Here is a 23,357-nt window from a genome sequence, read left to right as displayed (position 1 = left end):
ACTAGGTAGCCTTTTATTAGGCATTGTTATTTATTAAGCAGGATCTGGTGTGGTTTCAAATTGGCGGGGTGGGGTGGGGTGAGGTGGAGGGTTGTGTTTTGAGTTTCCTGCATTGCAGGGGGTTGGACTAGATGATCCCCGGGGTTCCTTCCAACTATGATTCCATGAGTTCCATGGCTGACTGGGGGTTTGAACACTCTTGACGCCTCTCACATAGCTTCATGGGCACTCAGCTTGGGTGGTTTGCAAGGGGGCAGGCTGCTCAAAGTATGGGACACATGAGGAAGGTGGCAGATTCAGCAGGTGAATCTCCACACAATACAATTTCCTCTATGGAGGGGAAAGCGCTGCCTATTTAGACTTCTGATTTGCCGTACAGTTTTTTACAATCAAAAGAAGCCGTTGTGTCAATGTTGTGGGTGAGCATTGGGTGCCTGAGGACCTTCTATGTATATGAAGGGGTCGTGGTGGTGGCCGTGGTGGGAAACAGGGCCGGATTTAGGTTTGATGAGACCCTAAGCTACTGAAGGTAATGGAGCCCTTTATATGTCCAGCTGTCCTTTTGTCAGTAACAAATTGTTGCTGTTTTTTGTGTTAAATATACTGTATGCATCATCATCATAATTTATTATTTATACCCCGCCCATCTAGCTGGGTTTCCCCAGCCACTCTGGGTGGCTTCCAACAAAATATCAAAATACAATAGTCTATTAAGCATTAAAAGCTTCCCTAAACAGGGCTGCCTTCATATGGTAATTTATGGACGTAATAGGTATCTAAGCCATTTGCACATGCTGCCATGCAACCAGTCCATGCAGAATGTAGGCACCCTATTTATAGAAATGAGCAAACCAGTGAAATTTTAGGGAGCAGGCTAGCAGGCGGGGCCCATTACTTACATCATAGGAGCCTACGCAACACCAAACACTGTTGCTGTATGTAGGTTTGTTTTTGTTTTTTAAAATTAATTTTATATTTTAGAACTCTACATAGGTTTTTCTTTAATTTTTTGGGGGGCCCCCAAGAGAGTGGGGCCCTAAGCTATAGTTTCTTTAGCTTATACATAAATCTGGCACTGGGTGCATCTCCGCACAATGCAATTTCCTCCATGGAGGGGTTAAGCGCCCCCTATCTAGACTTCTGATTTCCCATGCAGTTTTTTACAATCGAAAGAAGCCGCTGTATCAATGTTGTGGGTGATCATGGGGTGCCTGGGGACCTTCTATGCATACGAAGAGGTCGTGGTGGGGGGGACAACAACAGGACAGCAGCCCACGCCTCTCCACGCTGCCGTACTGGCAGCCGCCATCTTAAGCCTTTCCGCCTCCTGCATCTTTTCCGCTCCGTTCAAGGCTTTTGGCGCCAAAACCTTCTCCAACTACGGCTTAGTCATTTCATCAAAGAAAAAAGAAGGCAAAGGGGCGTGGTCTCATTTCTCCTTCCTCCAATCGGCTTCGACGCCTACCGGCGTCGCTTTCTCGCGATCGGAGAAGGCGGGGTTAAGCCGCTTGCGCCTGAAACCAATCACGAAGCTCTTAGGCCCTTTGGCCCAATGGGAGCGAGCGGTGCGGTGACAATAGGCGGGTTAATTTTTCTTTTTGCCGCGAAAACGTCTGGCGTTCTCTTCGCGCCGAGGGGGCGGAAGTTTGTTTCTCCCGGTAATCGAGTTTGTGGCTGGAGAAGCAGGTGGGTGCATTCGGGGTTTGCCAGCCCGGGAGGGGGGAGGGGAAAGCGGCTCTCGATTGCTTGTTTGAGTGGGGGGCAAGTAAGTCGCTTTTACCACTGGGATGTCGGATGCAAGGCCGCGGAAGTGGCCCCTCGCTCCCTAACCTTATTGTCTCCATATCCGGGACCTCTTGTCCTATTGATGGCCTGGCAATGTCAGAATCTGACTTTTTGAAAGAACACGCAAAAAAGGAAAAGTCCAACTGACTGTTGCACTGTGGCTTTGTACATGCTCAGATGCACTTTTTATCTTCCTGGGTACTCTGCTGTGGTTTGGATTAGGTCAGGGGTCAGCAAACTTTTTCAGCAGGGGGCCGGTCCACTGTCCCTCAGACCTTGTGGGGGGGGGGTCAGGCTATTTTTTTTTGGGGGGGGAGAAATGAACAAATTCCTATGCCCCACAAATAACCCAGAGATGCATTTTAAATAAAAGGGCACATTCTACTCATGTAAAAACAAGCTGATTCCTGGACTGTCCACAGGCCGAATTTAGAAGGCGATTGGGCCAGATCTGGCCCCTGGGCCTTAGTTTGCCTACCCATGGATTAGGTCTTAGATGCCAACCCGTGTCTGGTCTCTTTTCCCTTTTGTTCTTTTACAGATCCTTCCTTTTCCGTACAGGGAATCGTCATGTCTGGTTTTGATGACCCTGGCATCTTCTACAGTGACAGCTTCGGTGGGGACCCAGTAGCTGATGAGGGGCAAGTCCGAAAGTCCCAGCTGCAAAAACGTTTCAAAGAGTTTTTAAGACAATATCGGGTTGGAACAGACCGGACTGGCTTCACCTTCAAATACAGGTGCCTTCTTCCTTTTTTTGTACCCATTTAACTTGAAGGCTAAAATGCTGCACAGTATCTACTTATCTAGGAGTAAACCCCCCTTTGAACTTAGTAGGACTTAACTCCTGAGTAGATAAGTGTAGCATTGTGCTTTTAATGTATTGTGCTTTGCATCTGTTACTGGTTTGGATTAGTATGGCTCTGTTTACTGTATTTATAGGCTGTCCTGTGACAAAGTTCTCAGGGTCTTATGGCACCTTAAGGTAAAGGTAAAGGGACCCCTGACCATTAGGTCCAGTCGTGACTGACTCTGGGGTTGCAGCGCTCATCTCACTGTATTGGCCGAGGCCAATACAGCTTCCGGGTCATGTGGCCAGCATAACTAAGCTGCTTCTGGCGAACCAGAGCAGCGCACGGAAACGCCGTTTACCTTCCCGCTGGAGCAGTACCTATTTATCTACTTGCACTTTGACGTGCTTTCAAACTGCTAGGTTGGCAGGAGCAGGGACCAAGCAACGGGAGCTCACCTTGTCGCGGGGATTCAAACCGCATGAGCCATCTGACAAATTGTTGCAAGGCTCTTGGATTGTTTTCACTGCAAGAGGCTAACATGGCTACTACCCCTTTGCAAAGTTCTCAAGGCAGCTACCAATCAGGGGGGAAAATAAGATTAAATAACAAAAACACAGAGCATGAACACAGTAGAATATTAGTGTGTACTAGGGTGTGAGCTTGTCACTTTTAAGTCCTGCCAAACTAAACTTGTTTTCTCCCCCCCCCCCCCGCAATCTCAAGAGATGAGCTTAAGCGGCATTACAACCTGGGGGAGTACTGGATTGAGGTGGAGATGGAGGACTTGGCAAGCTTTGATGAGGACCTGGCAGACTACCTGTTCAAGCAGCCTGCTGAGCACCTGCAGCTGGTATGTATGGGGCAAGGGTGAGAAGGGCTGGGAGACAGAAATAGTGGGTTGCAGTCAGATGAACATGGACAGCACTGATTTATTATTAGTTATTACATATTATATTCCACCTTTCCTCCAAAGAGACCAAGGTTGTATGCCTTATTCTCCCCTTCCCTTCTCCATATTATCCTCACAACAACCCTGTGAGGTTGGTTAGGCTGAGAGTTGGGTACTGGCCTAAGGTCACCCAATGAGTCTCATGGCCAAGTAGGGATTTGAACCCTTGTCTCTCAGGTCCTAGTCCAACCACTACACCATACTGGCTCTCCCCAAGGGGGACCTGAAACAAAACATTGCTGGCCAGTTATGCCCTACTCTGTTCCCTTCCCCCCCTTCTTTTCTTTTTGCTCATTCAACCATCACTTAGCATGCTCAGTTCTTCTTTGGTAGTCTTGGGCTTTTTGCCCCTGCCCAATGTACTTCTGCTGATACCTCCCTCATACTTCTTAGCGGCTTCATTTCTGTTGACACTAACCACCTGAGCTTGCTAACAAAGGGAGTGATAGCCATTGGCTTCTGATGTTTTGAGCAGCACCGTTCTTTTTCTCAGCTAGAGGAAGCAGCAAAGGAGGTGGCTGATGAAATAACTCGCCCTCGTCCAACGGGAGAGGAGACTCTTCAAGACATTCAAGTCATGCTGAGGTCGGATGCCAATCCAGCCAATATCCGCAGTCTCAAGGTGAGCTGGGTGGATTCACTATGATAGACTGAAGAGGAGAAGCTACAGTAGAGCATTTAGATGTGGAGAAACCCTTTGGAAAAAACACATGGTCTTGCTCGATGCCTCATAGCGAGTCAGTAGAAGTGGGTGACAAGCATTAGTTTTGCAAAGCCAAAACCAAAGTGGATGCCCTCTGCATCCATAAGCCTTGTAAACAAGGAAATGGTGGTAACCACCTCTCATTTGCTTGACCCAGGAAGTTTGATGGCTCCCTCTCTCTGTGTGGGCAGGGAGACAACAATCCTTAAGTTCACATAGGAAGCTGCCCCTGGAAATTTTCATGCCTACGTCAAAATCTTCCACAATTCTCAGCTTTGAAAATAAAATCTTTTAAAAACCATATCCTGTAGTTGAGTACATTAGGCACGTTGTGTACATTCATTAAATGTTTTGATTAGCATTCTTGGCTTTATTTCCCCATTTACCTACCTCCATTTAGAAACAGGAACATTTCGAGTTTTTAAAAACTGATTTTTTTAGGTACAGGGGAAGAGAAATTGGGATTTGTGGATTTATTGCATTTGGCTCTGAACACTTCAGGGTGCAATTTGCAGCTGTTTCCTTTGGAGCTCGTTCACAGCTGTGTTTCCCTCCTGCTTGCTTTGCAGTCGGAGCAGATGTCTCATCTGGTGAAGATCCCAGGAATCATCATTGCTGCAACTGCTGTGAGAGCCAAAGCCACCAGGATCACCATCCAGTGTCGCACATGCCGAAACATCATCCCCAACATTGCCTTGCGCCCTGGCCTGGAAGGATACGCTCTTCCTCGGAAATGCAGCACGTAAGGCTGAAAGTCCCTTTCCCAGTGCATCTCTTCTTTTGTTTGTCTGCCCCATCTCACGTGCAAAGTCCTCCTGCAGTGCAACCCTGTACACGCCCAGCTGAATTGCATTATTTAGAGCTAGCTCTCAGGACACTGGAATTTAGTGGACCTTACTGCCAAGAAACCAGGTACGAGTTTCTGCAGTCTTACAGAGCAATCTAAACTTTGCACTAACATGGCTCTGCAGAGGCACAACCAGGCCACCCACAGCAGATGAAAGGTTGCGGGGGAGGACCAGGCAGATCAGCTGTGAGAGCAGCTCAGGATCTAGTGCATCTCAGTCTGGCCCAGCCCCAGAGTGCCCCACTTGCTGGTCGGGATACTGTTAGGCATCGGGCTGAGCCAGGAGATGCAAGCAAAGGGTTGCCTTCACTCAATACATGCATGCCCCAGGGGAGGGTTGGATTGCAGCCCCTGTCATTTGTTTTATGGCAGAGTATTATGTGTGTTTGCTCAGACGTTAATCACACTAAGTTAAATGGATCTTGGTTCAGATAAGTAGCCATGTTGGTCTGACGCAGTCGAAATAAATAAAATAATGTCCAGTAGCACCTTAGAGACCAACTAAGTTTGTTCTGGGTGTAAGCTTTCATGTGTACACGAAAGCTTATACCCAGAACAAACTTAATAGGTGCTACTGGACATTTTATTATTATTTTAAATGGATCTTGTTCTCAAGAAGGCAGCCGTAAGACTGTGACCTTAGTTTTGCTTAAGGTTTCCTGCCCTCTTCCTAAGATTTTTGATACCTCCTTCATGGGAAATGCAATTGTCCCGTGTTCTCAGAAAGGACCTAAGAATTAAACAGAACCAGCATGGTGATCAGCAGCTTTTAATCAAGAGCACTTGGCTCACTTGGGGGCTGTGGGCGACTTTGGGGCAGAAGTCCAGGGCCTCCAGATACAGAAGGACTGGCTTACCTTACATTTTGAAGCTGATGGAAAGATGCACAGCACCCACCCACATCAGTTGGTAATATCAGGCTGCTGAGTTCAGAGCCTAAAACTAACTTAATTGTACCACCGCAGAAGAGCAAGTACTGCGTTGGGTCAATCAAATCCTTTTTACTCAGGTGTGGGGAACCTTTGGCCCTCCAGAGGCTGCTGAAATGCAATTCCAATAAACCTTCAACATGCACGATTGATGGCCAGAGGTGATGGGGTTCTGGTTCAGCAACATCTGCAAAGGTTCCCCATGCCTGCTTTAGCTGACTTACAGACTTTGGTTTACTTGTACTTTTCTCCCAGCAGTGCACAGGTAAGACAACCCTATATCTTTAGTATGTCCTCTGAAGTCTATCCCTTGACAGTTTTGTGAGTGGGGGTCAGGTGAATATATGGTCCCCACATGAAGCTGAGGTCTGTGGGTTCAGCAACCTTCCTTGGGCACAGTAGGTAATCTTGGGGCAAGTTTGGTGTCTCTTGGTTCTATTAATCTGCAAAACAGGGATTTTCATGATGTGCCAGACTACGTGTCTTGGAAGATGACTTAGACAAAGATGATAAAAGCACACCACTCCTTCTAATGGAATCAGCAAAGGAAGAATGGATACAAAAACTTACGGAATATGCAGAAATGGCAAAACTCACTGGAAGAATAAGAAATCAAGATAATTATTGAATATTTACAGATGAATTTTGAACAGATAAAAACATTGGCAGGATCAGCAGTTTATATTTAAAGTAGATAATCAAATGAGCAAATTAAATGAATTTGGATATGCAGAAGATACTTAAAAAATTAAGGAACGGCAGAAAGAGGAAAGGAAGTCAAACTTTGAAATGTTAAAATGATTGTAGAATTAATAAAATGTATAAATTTGAAAAGTATAAATTGAAAATCTAATGTACAATCTGCTTCCATCTTCCCTGCACCCATTTCCCTCCCTCCCTCCTCCCCTTTTCAGGGAACAGACAGGCCTAACGAAGTGCCCTCTGGACCCATACTTCATTGTTCCAGACAAGTGCAAATGTGTGGATTTCCAGACCCTGAAGCTCCAGGAGTCTCCAGATGCTGTCCCCCATGGGGAGATGCCCAGGCACATGCAGCTCTACTGCGACAGGTGACGACTTCCATCAGCTGATTTAGACAGGGAACTTTGTTGTTAGGAAGAGGGGTTTATTTCTTGGTGGTAGAACAAATGCTTTGAAATCAAGAGTTCTCAGGTTCAACCCCCTAGACACCTCCAGGTAAAAAGTTCAGATAACAGGTGATGGGGAAAGAGCCCTATCTGAAAGCCTGGAGAGCTGATGGCAATCATTGTAGACCAGGGATGGCTAAGCTCTGGCCATCCAGATGTTGGACTACAACTCCCATCAACCCCGACTGGTTCCCATGCTGGCTGGGACTGATGAGAGTCATTTTTATGAGAATTCTGCATTGTTTTATGGTATATGATGCTTTTTTGTTGTAAATTTTGCTGTGTATTACCCTGGTATTTATATGAGGGATGGTCTATAAATACTTCTAGAAATTTTAAATAAACAGTATCTAGTGGGGTCACCAAAGGGACGTGGGTGGCGCTGTGGATTAAACCACAGAGCCTAGGGCTTGCCGATCAGAAGGTCGGCGGTTCGAATCCACGCGATGGGGTGAGCTCCCGTTGCTCGGTCCCTGCTCCTGCCAACCTAGCAGTTCAAAAGCACGTCAAAGTGCAAGTAGATAAATAGGTACCGCTCTGGCGGGAAGGTAAACAGCGTTTCTGTGCACTGCTCTGATTCGCCAGAAGCGGCTTAGTCATGCTGGCCACATGACCCGGAAGCTGTACACCGGCTCCCTCGGTCAATAAAGCGAGATGAGCGCTGCAACCCCAGTTGGTCACGACTGGACCTAATGGTCAGGGGTCCCTTTACCTTTACCTTTAGTAGGGTCGCAGGTTCTTAATCCCTGGTGTAGGCAGTAATCTAGGTCAGGCATAGTCAAACTCCGACCCTCCAGATGTTTGGAATACAGTTCCCATCATCTCTAGCTAACAGGACCAGTGGTCAGGGATGATGGGAATTGTAGTTCCAAACATCTGGAGGGCCAGAGTTCGCCTGTGGCTGATCTAGGTGGACCAAATGATCTGATGCTGATGTAAGGCAGCTGCCTGTGCTGAACCTGTCATAAGAATGGCTACATCGAACATTTGAGTCAGTTGCAGTGTTCTCTGGCTCTACAAAATTGGATAAAAGAAGGTACCAGTGCTTTGACACCTGCGTACTTTTGGGGTATGGGTTGTTAGATAATGGTGGTTCCTGAAGACATGAGAATATAGGTGGGCCACAGGAATGGCCCTGTTGATACTTATTTAAAACTGCAGTCCTACGCACACTTATCTGGGAGTAAGTTCCAGTGAACTCGCTGGGTCTTACTTCTCAGTAGGCATGAAATAAGACTGCACTATAAAGCTATTTAGCAAATTTGGAAGGAACCCAAAGACTTATTTTCTAGTCCAATTCCCAGCTGGTACACTGGGGTCAACCACCCACTGGCTGAATGATGCAGGAACACAGCGATTGCCATCTTGCTTAGGTACATGTATTGAAAACAATTACAACATTCTTGGCTTCTTAACCACTGTGAGCATTCTAAAGATGTGCAATGGAAAAGCAACATAAAAATACCAGATAGTAAATAAAATGACAAAATTTTGTCTCCTGGGCCAACTCTGCAATATTTGAGGCATGCGTACTTGGTAAGCTTTTTGTCATTCAAGAGGAAACAAAAAGCAATCTTACAGTTCCACTTTTCTTTCCCTCCTTGCTTATGCTAATTGTTTTTCCAGATATTTATGTGACAAGGTGGTCCCTGGGAACAGAGTGACCATCATGGGCATCTACTCCATCAAGAAGTCTGGCCTCACAAAGAACAAGGGCCGGGACAATGTTGGCGTGGGCATACGAAGCTCTTACATCCGTGTGGTGGGAATCCAAGTGGACACTGAAGGCTCGGGTAAAGTTGCTTTTGTTTCTGGTTCTTAATATTGTCCTGCGTATTTTGTATTCTTGTGAACTTGAACCACCTGCTCAGGAATGCTTTGTTTTGAAGAGCAGTCCTTTGGTGTTGTGGCTGAGAGGCAACTTAACCTCACGTTAACCCCAGGCAATTCCTGTCTCACTACTCAAACTCTGGCCCACTGTGCTAATTTCTTAATGTGGTACATAGAGGTGCTATCAATTTGCTTTGTCTGTGGGTATTGAATTTTTTATTGGTAGAATAAACAGAAGCAGACATGTATATGCGTAATCAAACACATCCATCTGTAGAACTGGCACTTTTAAAAGTGCCACATCATCATTCTGCACTTGTAAGGAATCTGCCTTTTAGTGTGGCAACTCCTGCACTTCTGGAACTCCCTGCCGATTGACATTAAGTAGGTATCTTTGCAGTTCTCTTTCTGGGTCCTGCTAAAATCTTTTTTTTGACTAGGCAAGCATAATCAAACGTGAAGTTACCATGTATCTTAATCTACTTTTTGCTTGCAATGTATACATTTAACTGAGGGTTTTATTTATGTTTTGATTTTTTTTTAAAAAAGCCACTTCATTTTAGTCTTTGTCTTCCATTGACGTTTTTAATGTGTATTTTAGATACAGTGGTACCTCAGGTTAAGTACTTAATTCGTTCTGGAGGTCCATTCTTAACCTGAAACTGTTCTTAACCTGAAAAACCACTTTAGCTAATGGGGCCTCCCCCTGCTGCCACACAACTTCTGTTCTCATCCTGAAGCAAAGTTCTTTTTTTTTTTTTTATAATATTTTTTATTACGTTTCTTTCCAAATTTTATACATTACAAACAAATAAGGAGTTTACAAGAAACCATTTTTTTTTTTTTTTAACAAAAATCCCAACTTGGACTTCCCCACCCCTTCCGATTCTGCGTTCTTTATATTAACAATGTCAGCAATTTGTTACCTTATGTCATACCTTATTGTAACTTTTACATGTTATGTATCTATATTCAATGTATTATGTCACAATTTTTATACCTTTAAAATAAACGTAACATGTTCAATTTCATATTATCTCCTTTTCTCTTTTATCACTTAGTTTACTATTTACTTAATCATAATTGCTAAAGCGTATCATTTCCAAATCATGCACCGTCTTAAGATTCATACAGTTTGTAATACTTTTGCAAGTAGTCTTTAAACTTTTTCCAGTCCACCTCAATTGTTTCTACATCCAAATCTCGGATTCTGCCGGTCAGTTCAGCTATCTCCATGTAGTCCATCAACTGCATCTGCCATTCCTCCAGCGTGGGTAAATCTTGTGTCTTCCAGTTCTTTGCGATGAGTATTCTTGCTGCTGTACTGGCATACATAAACAAAGTTCTGTCCTTCTTTAACACTTTCTGGTCTACCATGCCCAACAGGAAGGCCTCTGGTTTCTTGGGAAAGGTATACCTAAATACCTTTTTCAACTCATTGTAAATCATTTCCCAGAAAGCCTTAACCTTTGGGCATGTCCACCAGAGGTGAAAGAAAGTCCCCTCTGCTTCCTTACACTTCCAACATTTATTGTCAGACAGGTGATGTATCTTAGCTAACTTGACTGGGGTCATGTACCACCGGTATATCATTTTCATAATGTTTTCCTTCAAGGCCGTACTGGCCGTGAATTTCATTCCGGTGTTCCATAACCTTTCCCAGTCTTCAAACATAATGTTGTGTCCAACATCCTGTGCCCATTTAATCATAGCAGATTTAACTGTCTCATCCTGTAAATTCCACATAAGCAGCAAGTTATACATTCTAGATAACAGCTTTGTCTTTGGTTCTAACAATTCTGTCTCTAGTTTCGACTTCTCCACCTGGAAACCAACTTTTTTGTCCATTTTGAAAACCTCTTGAATTTGAGCATAATGTAGCCAATCTCGCACCTTATTTTTTAGTTTATCCTGGCTCTGCAACTTCCAATTGTCTCCAATTTTTTCAGTCAATTCCCAATATTTCGGCCAATAGGCCTCCATATTGGGTCTTTTTCGGGCCTTGGCCTCCACTGGTGATAGCCACCTCGGAGTTTTACTCTCTAGTAAGTCTTTATATTTCATCCAGACTGCAAAAATTGCTTTTCTGACAATGTGGCTTTTAAACAATTTATGTGCTTTAACCTTGTCGTACCATAGGTATGCGTGCCATCCAAAAGCATTATTAAAACCTTCCAGATCTAGGACATCGGTGTTTTCCAACAAAAACCAATCTTTCAGCCAGCAGAAGGCTGCAGCTTCATAATACAACCTCAAGTCCGGCAGGGCAAACCCCCCTCTTTCTTTCGAATCTGTTAATCTGAAGCAAAGTTCTTAACCCGAGGTACTATTTCTGGGTTAGCAGAGTCTGTAACCTGAAGCGTATGTAACCCGAGGTACCACTGTACTTTGTAAACCACTTAGAGGTTTTATTTACAACTAAGCCGTATACAAATGTTGTTAAATAAATAAACCTTCTCCACCCGTATTCTTCTGGGGATGTGTCCTCTCCTTTGTAAAATAGGGATGAAGTTCTTCTAAGTGTACAGAAAGAAATGGTAATGTTTGGGATGGGGAAAATATAAAAAATGGGGGCTACTGTGACATTGCAGTGAATGCTTAAAATAATTAAAATCGAGTGTCCTAAGTGTTTCTGTATTCTCTCCTCTAGGACGTAGTGTCAGTAGTTCAGTGACTCCTCAGGAAGAAGAGGACTTTCGACGACTCGCTTCCATGCCCAATATTTACGAGACGATTGCCAAGAGTATTGCTCCCTCCATCTATGGAAGCAATGATATCAAGAAGGCTATTGCCTGTATGCTCTTTGGAGGCTCTCGGAAGAGGTATTGGCAATTGGCATGAAGGAAGAACAGAACGGGAATACAGTTAGAAGAAAGTGTCCTTTCATGTCCCCCTCCTTCCATGTTGAAGGAGAGCAGCCCATTTAACAGTTGCATTTGTGTCCAGTGTGTGTCATGACTACAGTGGTACCTCAGGTTAAGAACTTAATTCGTTCTGGAGGTCTGTTCTTAACCTGAAATTGTTCTTAACCTGAAGCACCACTTTAGCTAATGGGGCCTCCTGCTGCTGCACGATTTCTGTTCTCATCCTGGAGCAAAGTTCTTAACCCAAGGTAATATTTCTGGGTTAGCGGAGTCTGTAACCTGAAGTGTATGTAACCCGAGGTACCAGAAGTATATTAAAATGAAATAAAGGCCATGTTGGTCACATGTCTTCTTCACTGAGGATGTCTCTAGTTGACCTGGGCAGTTCCAGGCTCACTTCTCAAAACCTCCACTCACTAACTTGGGACATAATGCATTAACAAGCCAACCAAAGGACAGCACTAGCATCTGTGGCTAATTTATTGCCAATAACTTGGTAAGGTGGAATGGAAGAAGGTGCTACCCCTTCCCAATGGCCTTGAAGCTCTTGGCAGCTGCTTTTCGACAGGCTGGTTTGAAATATGTCAACTCTGTTCCTAACAGCAAACTTGGGTGGTGAGTGCTGACAGGTGGAGCCAAAATGGGGCTACTAAGAAATGAGCTCACCTTCTCTCCTCCTCTCTCTGGCTTTACTCTACAGGCTTCCAGATGGGTTGACCCGCAGAGGAGATATTAATCTGCTCATGTTGGGAGACCCAGGCACAGCCAAGTCCCAACTGCTGAAGTTTGTAGAAAGATGTTCACCCATTGGGGTAAGTGTCCTGCATATTGCCTCTTTGGGATTAAAAATAGAAAAATCTGTACTGCTTTATTGCACCAAAAAGAAATAGCCATACAATGCATCAGAACTACCCAACTGAATTCACAAGAATATAACCTATGGATATATAAAAAATGCATTCAAACTGATCTTTGATGGGTGTGGGTTACTGTCAGTAATCTCTGCTCTATGGACCTCATTTGCAATACACTCTATGCAGGCTGCCCTTGAAAACAGAAGCTATAGCAAGTGCAGAATCTGGCTGCCAGGTTTATTAACTGGGGAAGCTATATGGGATCATGGACCACCTATCTTAATAGTTGTACACCAGCTGCCTGTATGCTACTGGGCTTGATTATAAAGCCTTGTACAGCCCAGAGCCCAAATATCTGCAGAAGAAACTTCCTGACCCCATAATAGACGATTCAGAAATTTCATTGGGGGTGGGGGCTTTCCTTGCAGTTCCTGCCAGGATTCGGAGTGGGGTGTACATAGAAGGCCCATCTCCATGATAGGGCCTTGACTCAGGATGATCTCCCCCTTTGAGATGTCTCTGTTTCCCACATTATTGGGTTACACCAGGTTTTCCATAAACTGACTGGGCTGCAGAGTGTATACATCTGACATGACATGCATCTCTCTCTCTCTCTGTTCCTCTTTCAGGTGTACACCTCTGGGAAAGGCAGCAGTGCAGCTGGCCTGACAGCTTCTGTGATCAGAGACCCATCTTCACGGAGTTTCTTCATGGAAGGGGGAGCCATGGTGCTGGCTGATGGGGGAGTGGTTTGCATTGATGAGTTTGACAAGGTACGAATCGGATGCGCCAGCAAAATTCTACGTTACCGTATGTTCAGTGGTTGAAGCAGGTCTCCTAGTACACCAACTTTCTCCAACGTAGAGCCTTCCAGATGCTGAGGATCACATCTCCCATCATCTCTGGCTTTTGAACATGTTGGCTGGAGCTGATGGGAATTTTAGTCCAAAGCAACCAGCATGCCACAAAAAGATGAGGTCAGGACAGTGTATTAATATATATTAAGTAATGCATAATATAAGCAGACGCTAAGAAGCCAACTGGCCCTAAAAAAAACAACACCCACTAGGACTATGGGCAAATGGTTACAATCCTGAGGTAAAAGTTTTTCAAAATATTGATCATATGCTGTCTAGATTCATTTGTTACATGAAAGGTTTACATTCTGAAGTTTAAAAGTTGGTAGTTTGCCTCCAGCCACTAGTTAATGGATAAATAAAAATATTGTAGTGCAGCCCTCAGGGAGGGGGGGATGGGGTAGCATCTTTCATCAGTTGCCCATGCCTGAAAGAGCAGGAAATAGTGGAGATCAGGCATGGCCAAACTCGGCCCACCAGCTGTTTCAGGACAACAACTCCCATCATCCCTAGCTAACAGGACCAGTGGTCAGGAATGATGGGAATTGTAGTCCCAAAACAGCTGGAGGGCCAAGTTTGACCATGCCTGGTGTAGACTGTTTGATGCTCTCTTCCATTCCTATGAGAAACCTGACTATAATTTTTTTGGATTCTGTTTCTCCTCTCTCCTCCCACCCTCCCCACCCCCTTTTTTTCATTTCTATAGATGCGTGAGGATGACAGAGTGGCTATCCATGAAGCGATGGAGCAGCAAACCATCTCCATTGCCAAGGTGAGCTCCATTGCCGAGGCAGCACCAACCTTTTAGGCATGGTGTCCCACCTGCTTGCTTTAAGAATCTTCAACCTGTGAGTCTTACGCTTAAACTTGGATCTCTTATAGTCTTTTAAATGGTAAGGACCCAATGAAGCGGGGTTAATTTCTTCCCACTGGCATGCAAAAGGAAAAACAGCTGATGAGTTTCCAAAGTGGCTTCGAGCATTAACCTTCACCCTATGGGCCTGGTCTGCATACAGCACTTACACGTGGGTTGACGTGCCCAGTGATTTTGCATTATTTACTGCCATGCTTTGGATTCCTGCTGACATGACTTTTTTCCTTTTCGCCTCGGTTTCGCTCACACAGGCCGGTATCACGACCACCCTCAACTCGCGCTGCTCCGTGTTGGCAGCTGCCAACTCCGTCTTCGGTCGCTGGGATGAAACTAAAGGCGAGGAGAACATAGACTTCATGCCCACCATCCTTTCCAGATTTGACATGATCTTCATTGTCAAGGATGAGCACAATGAGGAAAGAGATATGGTAGGTGGCTGAGTAGCTCTGTGTACAGGGAAGGCAATGTAGGGCTGCCTGCCGGGGAAACCAACTACCTTGTGATAGCAGAAGAGGGACTGTATCTTCAGACATGACCCTGCTTTTCATTTATTTGCCATGGCAGAGCACTTCTGGAGGATGGAATAGGCCCTTGACCCCAACAGTGTATGTTTTCTGATCGGCTTGCCCTCCTAGGTCGCATAACATCCTTGATAGGATTTAGCATTTCCACAGGCTGGGAAACTGAAATCCAAAGGCCAATCTGAACGAATCTTGCGCTCCAAGTCCCATATCTGTCCCAGAATGCTCTGCTGCTCGATGAGGCCACACAACCTCTCAGCCTCTGGCATGGGAATATTGTGCAGTCTGCAGAGCACGCTGTAAACTGAGACTGCTTCCTAAAGGATAGATTATAACTGAGGACTAAGGCAGGGCAGAGCCATTGTTAGCACCTAGCCTGCACTTGTTTAAATGAATTCTTTGCTGGCCATATGTTTCCTGCATGTTGAAAAGACTCCTGTTTGGTGTGCTTCATGCTTCCAACCCCTCCTGCTCTGCGCTGTATCCACAGATACTGGCCAAGCACGTGATGTCTCTGCATGTGAGTGCTCTGACCCAGACCCAAGCTGTGGAGGGGGAGATTGAGCTGAACAAACTGAAGAAGCTGATCGCCTACTGCCGAGCGTGAGTCAATTGGGAAATTGTAGCACCGTCACTTGGGAAGGATGGCAGGCGCTTCTAAACAAGCTGTATGGTGGGCTGAGACATAGCTAGTGCCCCTTTCTTGCTCTCCATGCCCCCTTTAACCAAAAGCAGCCTGAATAGCTGTGAATGTCACAATGCTAAAAAGCCTTGTCCACCTTAGTTTTTAAAAGCTCAGAGTGAATTCTTTTGTTGCTCTAAAGCAAACGGAGGGGTGCCATTGAACAAATATTGATACCACCACTGTCCCCCATTCCTATACACACACACACACACACACACACATTTTATATATCATTTTCAACAATCATTTAACATAACAATATTTTAGACTTCCATCAGCCACCTCTGAGGATTTTCCGTTCTTTATCGCTTATTCTGCATTTCTTAATTTCTCTATTACTCTTAATTAACTAATTATTCTCTTCACAGTCTTTCTTGCAGTATTTCAAATAGTCCTTCTTACAGAACTTCTTGCAGTCCTACTAGTGTAATCTGTTCATTACAATTGCTTTTCAAATAGTTCATATATTTACCACTGTCCCCCATTCCTAACCCTCACAACATTTTCACTGTCATTCCTCATCACGTTGCATTCTACTGTCAAGGGCCATATCCCACAAACCACAAGGCCAAGTCTTCCAGAACTATGTGAAGGCATATTGCTCCAGTATAACCTTTATAACTTGAAATTCAAACTTCAGTTCCTGGAATTTGGGCTTCTGCTTAGCTGTTTTGGGTAGTGCTTCTGAGTTTAATGACAGTGCTGAGTTGTTGGAGATGCTGTGGGGAAAGCTGGATTCAATCTCCAAAAATCTGCTCTCAAAAGTATAAAGCTGTTTCTAGCTCGGGGTTTGAATGGGATGGAGACTCTTCCAGATGGGTGAGACTAGGGAAGATCTGTGGCGGAGCCAGTTAGTAGGGAAGCCTCTGGTAGAATTATGCTAGTTCGGTGCTCCCTCTGATTTATTAAGCCCTCCAATGTCCTCTGCAGGAAGTGCGGCCCTCGTCTTTCTGCAGAGGCCGCAGAGAAGCTGAAGAACCGCTACATCCTCATGCGCAGCGGAGCCCGCCAGCACGAGAGGGAAAGCGACCGTCGATCCAGCATTCCCATTACGGTCAGGTGAGGTGGCAGCAGGTGTCTGTGAGGGATGGGGAGGAATGTAAAGGATGGTGCCTAGGAGGATGGCCTAGGAGGCCTCTTGTTCTTGGCAGGCTCCCTTGAGTGAGGCCAAGACAGATGCACTGTTGAGACAAGATGGTCAGATCTTTCTCAGGGAAGTTGCGTTGGATGACGGATGTGTGTCTTTCTGCTGGCTGCTTGGATCAAGTGGGGGCACAGATGCCGGATGAAGGTTCTCTTCAGGAATCTTGCCTGACTGGTTGGGCTTGGCCTGGGCCATGAAATGGGACTGTGTGCTGATGAGAAGGGAGACTTGGCTATGTGAGGCTTTGTTCTCTGCCTGGCCTAGTTTTTGCTGCACCTTTACAGACCTCAAGTGTAGAAAGTGTTTCATGACTGAATGTTCCTGGCACAGGAATGGGAAACCTGTAGCCTTCCCATACGTTGCTGCATTAACTGCTCCCATAGTCTCTTGACCAGTTGCAATGCAGATCCTCTACAATTAAAAAAATAAATCCCTGCACATAGAAATCTGTATCTCAGTGGAAAGCATAGGTTTGGGTCCCTTCTTCCTTGTCATATACCTGCTTTATTTTCCTACGTATAGATGTGCATTCTGTGTTGAACTGCAACATGTCTAGGCTTAAGGACAATTTCTACCTGCTATTAACAATTGCAATTTCTAGCAAGTGTTTCTTCTGTTCCCCGCATTTGATTGAGGTTTCGCCTCCATAAGTTTCCAGTTCCCTTGCTGTGATAACCTTCATTTATTTCCCCTTCGAGATACATACAGTGGTGCCTCAGAAGTCGAATGGAATCCATTCCGGAAGTCTGTTTGACTTCAAAAATGTTTGGAGGCGGCAGAAGTCACATTGGACGTTTGGGTTCCAAAGAATGTTCACAAACCGGAACCCCTCACTTCTGGGTTTGCAGCATTCGGGAGCCAAAACGTTCAATTCGCAAGGTGTTCAGGATCCAAGGTACGACTGTATATGATGTTTCATTTCTGCCATGCAGGCAGCTAGAGGCCATTGTGCGGATTGCAGAGTCCCTCAGCAAGATGAAGCTCCAGCCTTTTGCCACGGACGCAGACGTTGAGGAAGCCCTGCGGCTCTTCCAGGTGTCTACGCTTGATGCTGCCATGTCAGGCAGCCTCTCAGGTGAGACAACAAAACAGCAGCACACTTGCACAACTTCCGTGTCCTCTGGAAGTATTTGGGTATACATTGTCTTGTTGGAAAGATACAAAATGTGCTCTTTCCAGTGGAAAAGGCAGTCAATAGCCTGTGCCATTGATTTACAAGGTGGGTCTAGGCCAGGCCACTTTCCCTTTTGGACGGCGTTCCAGAGGCCACAGGCCAGTAGGGTTTCAGGCAGGGGACATTCCCAGCCTTATTTGGAGATGCTGAGGATTGAACCTGGTATGTTTTGCATGTAGATGCACTATACCCCTAATCCACCCATCCCATTGTACTGTATTAACTAGGTGGTGCAGTGGTGCCCACATATTTTTGCATTTAAACTTCTGTAAAGAGAACTGCAGGGACGCGGGTAGCGCTGTGGTCTAAACCACAGAGCCTAGGGCTTGCCGATCAGAAGGTTCGGCGGTTCGAATCCCCGCAACGGGGTGAGCTCCTGTTGCTCGGTCCCAGCTCCTGCCAACCTAGCAGTTTGAAAGCACATCAAGTGCAAGTAGATACATAGGTACCACTCCGGCGGGAAGGTAAACGGTGTTTCTGTGCACTGCTCTGGTTCGCCAGAAGCGGCTTAGTCATGCTGACCACATGAGCCAGAAGCTGTCGGCAGACAAATGCTGGCTCCCTCGGCCTATAGAGCAAGATGAGCGTGCAACCCCAGAGTCATCCACAACTGGACCTAACGGTCAGGGGTACCTTTACCTTTAAAGAGAACTGCATTTAAATCTCTTTTCTAGGCGTGGAGGGTTTCACTACCCAGGAGGACCAGGAGATGTTGTCACGTATTGAAAAGCAGCTCAAGCGTCGCTTTGCCATTGGCTCCCAAGTCTCCGAACACAGCATCATCCAGGATTTTGTGAAGCAAGTGAGTTCAGTGGGTCAGGCAATTCATGGCAAGCTTGGGAGAGGCTGGCAGAATTTGCAACCTATGAAGCCACACACGACCTGCCAAACACTGATAATCCGTCTCTGTTTGTGGTCCTTCAAAGGCAGTAACAAAATTTTTAAGAGGCTTACACAAGCCAAGGGTTGCAGTATCATGAGATGCTATCCACCCCTGGTGTGCACTTCAGAAATTTGGCCTTGTTGAGGTTACAAGTTGCGCAGGCCTGAGCTAGAGCCCTTCTGGACTACTACTTCCATTGAAGAGAAACTTTTGTACTGCTCTTAATGGTTTTACAGTGCTATACAACTGCCCTGGTATTTTATGAGAGGATATTTATATTCTATAAATAGAAATAAGTACACACACCTGATCTCCTTACCCACATTTTGTTTGTTGAAGAGCAACAAACTGGGGGATATTTATTTTAAAAACAAACACTTCTAGCTGCTTTCACGATTTCTTCATGATGCTGAAAGATCTGCAATACCTGTTTTCTGAAACAATAACACTTCACACTCAAGGATTTTCTACCTGACCTACCCACCTGCTTGAAGTTTACTATAACCAAGCCTAGAATTGACTCCCTATTTTTTGTTAACACAAGACATTTAACACACTTAACATAGTTGAGGGCTCTTCACTCGCTCCTGTTATGCTTGTGCCCTGCTTGTGAGATTCCCTGAGGAATCTGATTGGCCGCTAAGAGAACAAGACGTTGAATTAAATCAGCCTGATCCAAAAGCTTTTCTTAAGTTCTCACCTTGCTTCCGACACTGCAAGTCATCTCTGAAGCAGGTTAAGAGGGTCTGTTCACTTCATCTCCATGGGAACAAGCCAACATTTCTGCTTTTGGAAGCCAAAGTTCCCACACCCCCTAAACTGATTGCATGATGTCTACTTGCAGGCTCACAATGCAATGTATCATTGCCCAGTAAGGAAAGGTTCTGGAAAAGCTGCTATGGCACCCATGGGGGCCATAGGGCAGCTTTTTCATGAGCTGTTCACCCACAGCAAGCCCTGGGATGAGGTTGAACAGCTGGCCACACTCGCCATTTTGGTTTGGCTCTGAGCATGCCATCTTCGGCAAGCTGTTGGGGATAATGCTCTGAAGGACAGACGAGGGATGCAATTTTGCAGCTGAAGTAAAGAAGGGGTAGCCCTATAAGCTGCCTGCATAGGAGACCAACTAGGAAGCGCATGAAGGGGCTCTGTGCTCTTTTGAAGGAAGGAAGAGGGGGAATAAGGCGTGACTGTCCCCACACGAGGATGTGGCTTCTATGTGCAAGAGGACTGTAGAGCTATCGCTGGAGCCCTGCTTCTTGTTATTCACGATGCAGCCATGCACACCTACCACTGCCACATCCAGCTCTGACCCTTCTCTGCTCTCTCAAGTTACTTGAGCTGGGTGGACCACACTGGGAATGACCATAGACCCATAATACATAAATAGCACAGAGTGGAAAAGAAGAAGCAGCGTTGGACCTTCTTTGCCTCACCCACCCCACTTTTCCCTTCAAACCCTTCAAACTGTGTTCTTGTTGCATCTCAGAAGCAAAGCTCTGCTGGAGCAGACACTAATCTAGACACCCTGCATGATAAATTTACCCAGGAGCTGGCTTCTTAATTCACCCAACATCCCCACCTCCAACCCAGTTCAATTGTTTTTCAGCTTGAGTCCAGTCTACCTGCGAGATCTCATTCCATATATGTCCACCTGACTGCTTTGACCTATGGAACTGGTGCTGTCACAGGTTCCACTATCCCCACATTTGTAAGTACAGTGGTACCTTTGTTCTCAAACTTAATCCATTCCGGGAGTCCGTTCGACTCCCAGAACGGTTTGAAAACCAAGGCACGGCTTCCGATTGGCTATAGGAGCTTCCTGCACTCAAGAGGAAGCTGCATCGGATGTTCGGTTTCCAAAAAACAAACCGGAACACTTACTTTTGGGTTTGCAGCATTCGGGAGCCAATTTGTTTGGGAGCCAAGCCGTTCAAGTACCAAGGTACCACTGTAATTGATATTTTAGTGTGGCAGCCCTTACACTTTGGAACTCCCTACCTGTTGACATCAGACAGGTGCCTTCACTGTCTGCTTTTTGGCGCCCACTATAGGTGAGCATATGCAGACATGTGGAATATTGACAAGTGGTTTAAAAAAATTTAAAAATCCTACAATTTATTCTAAATCTTTTTAAAATGTATTTATAATTTCATTGTTTCCTCCTTTTCATAAAACACTTTGAAGGTGGTGAGGTTTTTTTTTTAAAAAAAAAACCGAGCGGCATATGCATTTTGCAAATAAAATAAACAGTGGGCCTCACAGACTCTCTTCCTGCTCTCTCGCCTCCTTCCCAGAAATACCCTGAGCATGCCATCTACAAAGTGCTGCAACTCATGATGCGCCGTGGCGAGATCCAGCATCGCATGCAGCGCAAGGTCCTCTACCGCATCAAGTAGAACGCCACTTCCTTCCGTGAGCTTCAGGAGCGGATTGGCTCTCCCCACACTTGGCACAAAAGTTCTGTGAGTCCCCTCAGGCTGTTTGCTTCCTGTCCCCATCACAATGGTCCTTCAGAGACTGACCCATCTATGTCTTGCGGATGGAAACTCTTCGTGGCACAGAGGCTGATAAGAAGAGCGGCTGCTGCTGTTGTTATTTTGTTCCAGCTTTCCCATTAAAGTGTCGCCTTGATGTTTTGCTAGAACATCAAAAGCTTTTTAGCTGCATTAAAACTTAATAAATGAAATGTAGTCATGTTTGTTGTGGGTGTGTGAGTGTTTGGTGGGCTGCCCAGCATACACGCAAGAGGGTCACCTTCCCAGCTTGTTTCTGCTAGGTCCCGTTCACACAAGGCCTGGAAGCTTAGTCCAGGAAATCAATACCACAATCTGAAGTGATACACATTGCATGGTGATCTCAAGTGGGCCTGCATTGAGGTCGCTGAAACGGCTCCAGGAGCGAAGCGTTTGCAGAAAATAAAAATCCTTCCCTTGAGTGTTCGTTCCAAGGCATGTTTATGCCACCTGATTCTTGTGCATGGCGGTGACACATCGGTAATTAATTAATTGCCAGTTAGTAACTGAAGTCATTTGTGTGTGTGTCATTCAGTGGTAGAGGCAAGGAAGCAAGCGTGCTGAGGGTTGCAGAGAGGAGATGCTAGGATAAATTCCCCCCCCCTTTCCCCCCAGAAACAGATATAGCAGGTCCAGGGAACCATTGGCCCTCCAGATGTTGTTGAACCACAACTCCCATCAGCACTGGCAAGAATGGCAGTGGAGTGATAGGGATGGGAGTTATAATTTGGCAATATTTAGAGAGCCAACACCTGACAGAGGTAAACTTTGGGATCTGTTCCCACGGGATATGGGGGTGGCCACCAACTTTGAAAGGGAGTTAGACCGTTTCATGCAGGATAAGTCATGATGGCCATTTGCTACCTTTGCCTAGTGGAGGCAAAATGCCTCTGAATACCAGCTGTCTACAGACACCAGGAGGAAAGGGCTATTGCCCTCATGTTCAGTTTCTGGGCTTCTCACATTCCTACACTGCAGGGGGTTGGACTAATGGACCCTTGGGGTCTCTTCCAGCTCTAAGATTCCATGATCTACATCTCATTGGCCTCTGTGGAAAACAGGATGCTGGATTAAATAGGCCTTGATATTTTTGCAGGGCACTTAAGAGTTTTGTTGTTTAGTCGTTTAGTTGTGTCCAACTCTTCGTGACCCCATGGACCAGAGCACGCCAGGCACTCCTGTCTTCCACTGCCTCCCGCAGTTTGGTCAAACTCATGCTGGTAGCTTCAAGAACACTGTCCAACCATCTCATCCTCTGTCGTCCCCTTCTCCTTGTGCCCTCCATCTTTCCCAACCTCAGGGTCTTTTCTAGGGAGTCTTCTCTTCTCATGAGGTGGCCAAAGTATTGGAGCCTCAGCTTCAGGATCTGTCCTTCCAGTGAGCACTCAGGGCTGATTTCCTTCAGAATGGAGAGGTTTGATCTTGCAGTCCATGGGACTCTCAAGAGTCTCCTTCAGCACCATAATTCAAAAGCATCAATTCTTCAGCGACTGGCCTTTATGGTCCAGCTCTCACTTCCATACATCACTACTGGGAAAACCATGGCTTTAACTATACGGCCCTTTGTTGGCAAGGTGATGTCTCTGCTTTTTAAGATGCTGTCTAGGTTTGTCATTGCTTTTCTCCCAAGAAGCAGGCATCTTTTAATTTCGTGGCTGCTGTCACCATCTGTAGTAATCAGTAAAATCTCTCACTGCCTCCATTTCTTCCCCTTCTATTTGCCAGGAGGTGTTGGGACCAGTGGCCATGATCTTAGTTTTTTTGATGTTGAGCTTCAGACATATTTCTCGATGACCATTAATGCCAGAGCAGAGGCAGCAGAGAGTTCAGCCTTATTCTTGCAAGTAGGGAAAGGGTTTAACCAAAAAGGAGCCAAGACACTTGGGCCAGGTAGCAAATGCTCGCGGGTGAGTGGGGTGCACAGCTTTCCTGCAAGTGCTTATACTCTCTTAGGGAAATGTCTGTTTCTGCACATTGTGCTGTCCCCAAAGTGCAAAGGTTCT

The 23,357-nt window shown here is 45.6% G+C and overlaps 1 protein-coding gene across 1 annotated transcript; it reads left to right on the top strand.

The window, feature by feature from the left end:
* The first annotated feature begins 1,671 nt into the window (after nt 1–1,671).
* On the top strand, nt 1,672–21,537 carry MCM5 (minichromosome maintenance complex component 5). Its single transcript, XM_053405734.1, has 17 exons — nt 1,672–1,686; nt 2,327–2,522; nt 3,300–3,426; nt 4,019–4,147; nt 4,798–4,970; nt 6,919–7,074; nt 8,779–8,945; nt 11,633–11,804; nt 12,547–12,658; nt 13,330–13,473; nt 14,264–14,329; nt 14,683–14,859; nt 15,443–15,555; nt 16,568–16,696; nt 17,714–17,856; nt 18,630–18,757; nt 21,136–21,537. Exons 2-17 carry the CDS (start codon nt 2,356–2,358, stop codon nt 21,235–21,237), a joined length of 2,205 nt encoding a protein of 734 aa, XP_053261709.1. The 5' UTR covers nt 1,672–1,686; nt 2,327–2,355; the 3' UTR covers nt 21,238–21,537.
* The last annotated feature ends 1,820 nt before the right edge of the window (nt 21,538–23,357 follow it).

The sequence above is a fragment of the Podarcis raffonei genome, chromosome 10 (assembly GCF_027172205.1).
Source record: "Podarcis raffonei isolate rPodRaf1 chromosome 10, rPodRaf1.pri, whole genome shotgun sequence".
Taxonomy (NCBI): Eukaryota; Metazoa; Chordata; class Lepidosauria; order Squamata; family Lacertidae; genus Podarcis; species Podarcis raffonei.
Note: the sequence above shows the minus strand (reverse complement) of the source record. Positions and strands in the feature narration are given on the sequence as shown.

Bases quoted from the DNA above. Each gene is read 5' to 3' on its own strand.
- MCM5 (XM_053405734.1), top strand. From the start codon at position 2,356: ATGTCTGGTTTTGATGACCCTGGCATCTTCTACAGTGACAGCTTCGGT. The intron at 2,523-3,299 runs GTGCCTTCTTCC...CGCAATCTCAAG, and splicing joins GGCTTCACCTTCAAATACAG to AGATGAGCTTAAGCGGCATT. The intron at 4,148-4,797 runs GTGAGCTGGGTG...CTTGCTTTGCAG, and splicing joins CCAATATCCGCAGTCTCAAG to TCGGAGCAGATGTCTCATCT.